The sequence below is a fragment of the Nicotiana tomentosiformis genome, chromosome 11, assembly GCF_000390325.3.
Source record: "Nicotiana tomentosiformis chromosome 11, ASM39032v3, whole genome shotgun sequence".
Classification (NCBI taxonomy): Eukaryota; Viridiplantae; Streptophyta; class Magnoliopsida; order Solanales; family Solanaceae; genus Nicotiana; species Nicotiana tomentosiformis.
The window spans coordinates 8,149,128-8,158,899 of NC_090822.1; the positions used below are offsets into that span (position 1 = coordinate 8,149,128).

At 35.0% G+C, this 9,772-nt stretch overlaps 1 protein-coding gene across 1 annotated transcript; it reads right to left on the reverse strand.

Annotated features, from left to right (window-relative positions):
* Positions 1-806: 806 nt before the first annotated feature.
* On the reverse strand, positions 807-9,342 carry LOC104093498 (protein MULTIPOLAR SPINDLE 1). The gene is made up of 11 exons (XM_009599245.4): positions 9,115-9,342; positions 8,942-8,999; positions 8,278-8,424; positions 8,117-8,176; positions 7,749-7,834; positions 7,588-7,642; positions 6,884-6,997; positions 4,446-4,638; positions 3,090-3,160; positions 2,616-2,830; positions 807-937 (listed from the first exon to the last, which is right to left on the reverse strand). The coding sequence occupies exons 1-10, from the start codon at positions 9,319-9,321 to the stop codon at positions 2,646-2,648; spliced, it is 1,176 nt and encodes a 391-aa protein (XP_009597540.1). The 5' UTR covers positions 9,322-9,342; the 3' UTR covers positions 807-937; positions 2,616-2,645.
* Between the last annotated feature and the right edge of the window lie 430 nt (positions 9,343-9,772).

The following is a 9,772-nucleotide window of genomic DNA, read 5'->3' on the forward strand; positions in this document are numbered from 1 at the left end:
TATCTGATCGAGCTGTTGGGAAATCATATCGTTTCTCGCCACGTCCTTTTCCGAGAAACGAGGGGACTATCTGTGTACGGTCAGAACCGATTGAATCAGTCGTACGAACTGATCGAGACGGCAATACTTCGATCGGAAGGTATCTACGTAAAGTCAGGTCGAGGTCCGAAGAAAGGGCTTCAGGATTCGAGCTCCAAATCCGATCAAGGATCAGTTCGGTATCATTATCGGGCCCATGACCAAATCGAACCACGAGGCAAAAGGTTGTCGGAGATGCACAAACCGACTAACACCCACCCCGAATATTAAGACTCCGAGTCAGGATCGAGCTCGAGTCAAGGCAAATGGCTCGACCCGATATCGAGTTCGAGTCAGTATCGAAGCTCACAGACAAGGCCGTTACAGCCGCACTAAGGGAGAGAATCCTGGCGGAAAGTAGGGAAAAGACAATACATCATGGGCTCTCCACTACGTATTTTTTATTGTATATAAAGTAGGATCACTCTACTATAAGATGGGGATGGATTGTAAGCAGAGACACATTGTAACAAAAGATTTCTTCTCATATTGAAAGATATCTACTTGTGTTTATTTTCCTTTATCTTATTCGTTCTTCTCCTCACTATTCTCATTCTCATAGTCAAGAATATACGTATTTCTATTTCTCTATACGACTTGTATCAAATTATATCACATATCTTTAGAACCATACATAAATTTAACTCTATCCAATTTTTCGGATAAACAGTTTCATATTTTGAAACCAATACAGCTAGGTATTATTTACTAACATTTGCCAAAAAACATAGGCAATGCAAGGGAAGCATCTTATAATACCATTTGCTAATACAAGAGAAAAAGTTGCACCAAGTATTACAACTTACACGTAAAAAGCATCAGCTCCTTTGATGCCTTAAATATAAAGCCATACTTTATCCTAGAGCAAAAAGAAGAATAGATGAATAATCCATTCAAGCTCAATGCCGAAGTCCGAAGATACAGTAGTAGAAAAGTTAAAAAGAAAAAAGAAAAAAAAAAAGAACTGATCAACTTATATTCCTAATAAGATAACATCAACTGCCTTTTCTTTTTGTTTCTATTTTTTTCTTTTATTGGGTTGTCCGGGCAAGTAGGCCTTCACCATATTTCTGCTCTAGCATGACTGCTAGAACAAGGAGAAACAAAGTGAAAGGAGATAAAACAGAGGTGAATACACTTGAAATGAAGATATTTGTTTTCCAATAGTGGATGATGACCTTGATCTTGGACGAGCACCCATGTTTGGGACAGCCGTAGCTGGAACAAATCGTGCTCTCCTCTTAAGCTGGACGTTAATATCTTGAGTTTTAGGGCAACATGGTTGCCCCTTCTCCAGCGCCAGAGTTTGGGTTGCAAGTTTGGAAGTGGATGGCAAAATGTCATTAGAAGCTGAGGTTTTGTTGTATTGGGACAGTAAGAGAGTTGCGAATAATGAGATAAACAGTATAAATTTGGCTTTAATCATGTCTACTAAGCAAGATTTAGATACAGAGATGATATACAGTATACTAGAAACTATGAAAGATGAGAAGTGAAGTACTATGCTAGGAGCAAGTTTGGTTAGGTGGAAGTTAGGGAGGACATTATATATCAAGCAAAAAGCAGAAGTGTATACAATACATACACCTTTTTTTGCATCTTTCGAATATAATGAACTTTTCGGTACGAGTAAACCATCATAAAAGCAGAACAAAATTTAAGGACTCTGTAATAACTCTTCAAAATGTAGTTAGAAAGATAAACAAGGTGGGGACAGGAGACAACTCTAAAGTTGGGAAAGACAAAAGGTTGTACATGACTAGGAATTCTTGGTATATAAGTAAACTAATCAGATTCCCACCCCCTATTTCACCAAGAAAATTACATTAAAATGAGAAAAGAACATGTCTAGATTAAACTACAAAGAGCCAAAAGTCAAACTGTCCAACAACCTCCTTTATGCAAGATCTCAATTACTTGGTATGTTGAGGATTACCATTAAATTGAGCAATTTAAAGTTAATGAAAATTAGTGATGCCAAGGGAAATCAAAGATTTGCTTGCGCCGACTGATTTTGTTGCGGGATATATTTCAACCTGGAATCAGGTTCAGTATAAAGATATGTGGGATTTTGCTCTGGCTTTCGGCACATGAGCTGTGTTATGTCATGTGGATTTTGTCCACGAGATAGATTCCTCTCTACATACTGTTTCATCTTTTCACATTAAAGAGCATCTTTCACTTTAAATAACTATGTTTCTCTAACCAAGAACCCACTTGTGGGATCGCATTTGGTACATTGTTGTTATTGTTGGCAAGAGAGAGAGAGTGGAAAAACATGTGGAACAAATGACAATTATAAAATGGTAAATAAGTGCTGTCATCATGAAGCTCCTTATAAGTATCGAGAATACTGAGGTCGACTTACAAGGTGAAATTAAGTTCCTAAGAATTTAGCATTTAGTTGATGATCTTTGATTTTCAGCGAATCAATTGATAAGAATTCTTGAATTTTAAGTAGAAAAGCATTTGCGATGAAACAACTGAAATTTCTATCCACAAGAAAAGAAGAATTGTGTTGAAAGCAAGTTACTTACAATTCAAAAGGAAAAGCTGCAGGTCAGTGCTTAGCTAAACAAGTTCTCAAGAATCTGTGGGTTTAGCTTCTGCAGAAATGACAACTGCCCCACTTGCTTGGCCACAACTCCAATCACACGATCTATGTACAGTACATAAAGAGAATTCCTGTTCTCCAGTAGTTCCAATGCTTTTCTTCCGTGGAGAATTGATACAACCCATTCTTCAAAGAGCCCTACAGAGTAAATACAACATATGGATATTTTAGTTCCATTCATCATAACAGTATGAAAAATATACTTCACCAGATAGGTCATTTCCTACTAATTATCCTTGTGGGCATGTAACATGCAATATGTTTAGGACCGAGAGCCTATTAATTTGAATTTCCCTCGGTCAGTGGCAGAACTGCCTTGTATCCGAGGGAAGGAGGGAAAATAGGTTATGAACAGTGCAAATGCATTATTGTATCTAAGTGATTAAAAGAAGCTCACTTATGTCAAAATCTCCAGCGTTTGACCAGGTTAGCAAATAATCAGAAACCAGAAATTCAATAAGCTGAATCCTGCAATTGAGAACATATAACATGCAAAAACTATTTTAGAAACGATGAAAGCTATGCATTTTAACTAAATTTTCTCCTTTTATTGTCACAGTTTCAGGAAGATTCATGAAAATTTTAAAAAAATAAAAATAACTCAAAAACAAAAGGAAACCGAAGTTTCGCAGCAGTAAAAACAAATAACAAATAGTAAATTGTATGCCACATCATTTTGACAGCCCTTGTTACCAACTAAGTCTAGCGAGCCCAAGCTTTTGTTTTAAATGTGAAGCTTAAACATAATTCCGATGATAAATCTTGAGGTGCATGTATATCTCCATATTGAGTGAGTAAATGATTTTGCAATGACTGGGCAGAATGCAGTACTTCGTTCATGTATCTTTTTTTTAAAAAAAACATCTAATTTTGAATCTGAAGCAGGCACTGCTTCTATAATTAGGAGAGAATGACATGACTGGGATCCCAGGCACCTCTGATCACTTAATCATGACAGTGTTTTAAGTAATGATAACTATACACCAAAAACAAAAACACGTACCAAGTAATCCTGCACTAAAACCACCATTTACAATAAATAAGATTGTCAAGATGACATTAAGAATACAGTAGCAATCACTCCACTAGAGGATGCTAGAAAAAATGAAAAAGATGATTATACCACATACAAATTTAACCAATTTAAACTTTATATTAGCTGAACTGACAAAAGAAGGAATGAAATAACCAACTCGAATTAAATGCTGTCCCTGTAGAAAATCCACATCCAAAAGAACAAATTCCAACTCCTCAGCCTAAATACGGAGTGTTTTAAAAGTCACATTTCTTTCAAATCGGGAAAGTCTGGATGGATTATTGGTCCAAAACAGATGTAAATAATACACTGTTCCTTTCAAACCTCCAAACTGAAAACAGAAATAAAAACAAAAAAAAAACATGATAAAATATCAAACCATAGGAAAATGTGAAATCGAAGATAGTGCCAAATTAATGTGTGTCTATCACCAACAAAGAAACAAATATCAACAAATAAAGGAAGACCACATTAACAAACAAGAAGCGTACAATCCTGGCTTACAGCTTAGAACTACCAGTGGGAATCTCCCGCACAACATGGGTGGGTTTGACTCCCACTGTCCCCCTTCTCCCTTCCCCGTCCCCTTCCCCTTCCCCTTCTACGGCCCCCCTAATATGCATATGAATTTTTTTTTTTAAAAACAGAAGCATAATTAAAAGAATTAAGCCAGATAAAGATTAGTTCATAGACAATATACAAGCTGGTGGCACTTACATCATGTACATAGAGTTATGCATACTTGAAAAGGAGTCATCAAATGGATCCATGAAAAGCAAACTCTCTGCCACTACAGAAATTCTTTGAGAAACCGCAAATATTAGACGCTGACCGACAAAAGCCTCATTTCCAACCTTACGCATCAAATGTTGAATATAGAACTGAACAGCAGTGTCAAAGTGATGAGATTCTGAAACATATCATTATGGAATCAAGAGTTAAGAAGCTTTGCCGAAGGAAATATAAGTAATTTACATTGATGAATTTAATATTAATAATTCTGCTGTCCAAGAGAGACAAAAATTACTTTAATTTGCTCTGAACTTCAAACTCATGATCCAACTAAACTAACAATCAGTTCGATGATATCAGGGCCATAAGGGTCTGTCCCTCTTTTGATTTGAATGGTCTTTGCTTCTAACTATTCGTTATGGCCTGTCCATCTTTTGATTTCAGTTGTCTTTGCTTCTAACTATTCGATACGATACATACTACTTTGAACTAATATGAATTAGATCAAATGAAGCTTTTTGAAATCATCTTCACAAAAGTTGGTTCCTTCAAAGATAACTAAATTGTTCATAAATATTGTTCAGCATCCGTCCAAAATAATTAGAAGCATTTTACATAATCTCTGTTGTGTGAGAACAATCATTTTTTAGTTTCTACAGGAACAAAAAAATCAAGGGGTATTTCTATACCAAGCAGATAGTTTAATCGCAAATATTACTCCCCTCCATTCGAGTTTACGATACTATATTTATTTTGAAATGTCCAAAAACTTTCTACACCTTTCTACCAGTAGTATCTTTTACACAACTATCATAAATTTTAAGAATTCAAATTAGTTTAACAATTTGGCCACTGCTTTAATATTTTATTCACACTATTTACAATTTGTAAGTCAACTTAACATCTTAAACTCAAACCTAATGGAGTGGTATTGCATAAAATGGGAAGATCAGAGTATACAACAATAATAACAACCCAGTGGAATCCCACAAGTGGGGTATGGAGAGGGTCGTATGTACGCAGACCTTACCCCTACCTATGAGGGTAGAGAGGATGTTTCCGAAAGACCCTCAACTCAAGAACGTTAAAATGGAGCAATAAAGAAACAATAGCAACAACAATGTAATAAGACAGTGTAAGCAAATAATACAACGAGTAATGATAGAGATCCAGGGATATGAAACTACAAGAATAGTGTCAATCCTAGTGCTAATACTGACATATCGTATAGAAACAAGGGACCAGGAATAGGAAGGTACCCGACTAGTACTACTATTACTACTGGTAAGACAAGGCGAAACTCTAGACTGTCTATCAACCCATCACCCTAATTTTCGACCTCTACACCTTTCTATCGAGGGTCATGTCCTCGATAAGTTGGAGCAGAGTCATTTCCTGCCTAATCACCTCACCCCAGTTCTTCTCAGGCCTCCCTCTACCCCCGGGAAGATCAGAGTCTAATAAACCAAAAATCAATTATTATATGAAAACTGATTTGTTTCAATTAAATACGTATCAAACCAAAGAACCTGTACTTTGCCAATTCTCAGTATCATGACAAACCATTTCTTAGTTCTGTATATGCATATACTGGGACATATCTACCAAAATCTTTTGAATGCCTGCTGCCAGAATCTCGGAGCTCAATTAAGAACTTCATGGTGTCATTTCCAAGTATGGACACTCAGAAAATTTATGGGTATAAAATGTACTACTCGGTACTCCCTCCGTTCCATTTTATGTAAACCTATTTCCTTTTTTAACCGTTCCAAAAAGAATGACCCCTTTCTAAATTTGGAAATAATTTAACTTAAACTTCCAATTCTACCTTTAATGAAAAACTTTTATAGCCACACAAATACTTTAGTATATTACCACAAGTTTCAAAAAATTATAGCCACACAAATGTCATAACCTATTTTGGACCACAAGTTTTAAAAGTCTTCATTTCTTTCTTAAACTCCGTGGTCAGTCAAACAAGTTCACATAAATTGGAACAGAGGAAGTAGTTCTTTCATAGCTCTAGCACATTAAGATTCTGAAATATTTTCTGCTGAGAATGTTTAAATTTCAAGTCTTCATGCTCTAACACACAACCTTCTGTACTCAAATATTGTAGATATTACTACACCTCATGGAAGTCCATAGAAATGAAGTCTATTAGGTCTGCATTTGCATCAAGAATCTATTTTCTCTTCCTCAATCTAAATTAAGGAAATACTTCTAATTCTACAGCTTGCATGTAGGCAAGGATTGACAAGCTTTCAGAGTACAACACTACAACATATAAGCAGTGTAATGAATTGAAGATGCTGATTACACCATTACCAAATGTAGGTGAAAATATACTTTCTCAATCTGCTAAAAGGTGAAGATAGTCTTAAGAAGACTAGTATGAATAAAAAACAAGATCACATAATTACCATCTCCTTCCAAAGCACTGAACATTCTTCTCAATAACCGCATGATTAAGCTGTTAATAATGCCTTCTACAGGTTCTGCATTCCTTTCAGTTGGTGACATTGTCGCAAGTGTACCTTTAAGTAGTAAAATATAAATACTGCTGAATCTGAAAGTCATCAAAGAAAGAAGACTAGATCGTAATTGATGAACCCATCTGGTGCTATCTTATCATTAAAACTGAAAGCTCAGAAATTTAGGCATTCTATGCAGTGAAACCGTTCATTACTTGCATATAAGGAGTTGATAAAGAAGAAAAATTGTGAACCTTTTGCATTTTTTAGTAAAGATTAGAAGGCTTCATTTAAATGCTGTACAAACCATGAAGATAGTTCTCAAAATGCAGTCTTTTACAATAATCTTTCTTTTAAAACTCAAATCTTAGGATGAACCTTCAGTAGCAGTCATCTTTTTCCATTTAAGTTTCAGAACAGATAGTATATTCACTAATCAGCCCCTTGATTTCAGCTTCTACTACATTCCTCAACACTAAAAATAGAAAATAGCAGTAAACCTGCGAAATTTAAATCTAATATATATATATATATATATATATATATATATATATATATATAACACTCAAGTTTAAAATTTCCAGATGTGCTCAGGGAGAAACTCCACATAGCAAGGCAGAAGGAAACGGAAAGGATTATGATTATGTCGTTACCAAGAATAAAGTCCACGGCTTGGTGGCACCAGTTCTTAAAGTTACCCTTCTCCAACTGCAACACATTTGTTATAAAAGCAAAGTGAGATGAGACATGGAAATCATATTTAACATAAGACAAAGTATCATTAGCTAAAAGCAGGTTAATTGAAACCACATACACTTTGAGGAGAAACACTATCACAAAGCTCCACAAGAAAATCAACTGAAGCGCTCAGTTGTTCAACATTATTTTCATTGTCACGTTCTGCCATTTAAGAAAAGACAAAAAATTCATACTTCTCATCTAAAGCAGAAAATTCATCTTCAGCAAAATTTGCCAAACAGGACCTAGAATTTTCCAGATATCAAATTATGGCACAAGTAAGAAATGATATACATCATAGCATGAAGATATATCATAGCATGACTGAGATATGATGTATCCCAACTCAAAGTAACTTTCAAAAAGTCACGACTTTGCAAGTTAACCATCCAAAGTGAAGACAATTGTTTACATCCGTGAGAACATCCTTAAATGGATTTTCACCTGAAATCCGATGAAGCAAGGAACCATCTGTTCTTCTCCGCTTTCTCTCCTTAATCCTCACTGAGAAAATCATACAATTCAATAAATCCAGCTAATGTATACAGTGAACCTAAATTGACAACTTTACACCAACAAATACAACAGAAATCCTAAAAATGAACCTTGTCTGAGAAATCTTCTCCGCAGCACCTCACTGAAACGTTGGTCAGAACCATCTCCAATTCTCTTAGGGCTCAATAACCCCAACTTATCAAAGAAATAACACTTGCATGATGCACTTTTTGGAAATATATCACACTGCGAACCATCTTAGGTTTAAAAAAAAAGAGAGAAATATAAGAAAAAAATTCCCATTCGAAACGAATCTATCTATACAGACAACACATTGCTAAGTCAAAATAAAACTCAGAGAAACTCTTGTTGTCATTGCAATTTTGATTTAAAAACGAAACAAACAATTAAGTCACAAAATTCTGAGGCCGGAATACAGAAAAAATGCCGTTCAAATAAATTAACTTATACAGACAGCATTGCTAAATTTAAATCAAAACATTTAGCAAAAATTCCTCAGAAAATTACTATTATTATCATTGCAATATTGATTAAAAAACAAAAACATAATTAAATAAAAAAAAATTGAGGTCGGAATATATCAAAATAATCAGATAATTAGAAGCTAGATCGACATTTGACAATCGAAATCGAATATATAACAACAGATCCTCAGGAAAATTTCCGCAGTCGTCAAATTTTCATTATAAACATTAACATGACAAGTAAGCTGAATTTTTTACTTTAAAATATTACGGAAATGAAAAATCTAACCTTCGGCTACTTTGAGGTCCTCCTTGAGTCTGAGAATCTCTAATTTACGCTCTTTTGCCTATGAAAAATAATTCAAAATTTTACAATTAATTCAAATTCAAATTCGCCACACGCAGCTTCTACGAGATAAGTGAAAGTAAAAGGAACGAAAAATTAAAGGAAATTGATCGAACTTTTCGTTTCCATTTAAAAGCATCATCGGAGTAAGGAGGAGGAGCGGCAGCAGGTTGAGGAACGGCAGCGGAGGAAGAAGGTGGCGGCTGCGGTGGTGGCGGTGCCGAAGGTTTTTGGAGGAACTTTGATCGGACGAGCGCCATTGCGATCGCCAGTTTTAGGGATTCATCTGAGGAGCTTTTCGGTTGCTCTCTCACAATCTCCATTTCTCTCTCGCACTGTGGAAATGGCGGGAGTAAGCTTGTTATAAAATGGAACTATTGGAGGTTTTATACTCCCTGTTAAAATAGAGAAAAATATTAAATCCAGCATAAAATAAAACATTGTTTAGTTAAATGGACTTAAAAAATAATTTTGTGAAACTAATGAAGCTTTTAGTTAGAATTACATATTTAATGCAATATTTAATTATCGAATATTATACAATACTCGATTCATATTACGTTATGCATAAATCTATGCAATACTTTGTACTAGATAGATGTGGAATAAGTTATTCGATGAGTAGTACAAAGATAAAAATAAACTTTAAATAAGTAATATTTGATTATTCATCGATAACAATTCATTTATTATTATTGACTATAAAAGCCGGTCCAAGGGAAGTCAGAAGTAGGTCTAAAAAGTAATTGGGAGAGTTGACGAGGCAGGACATGA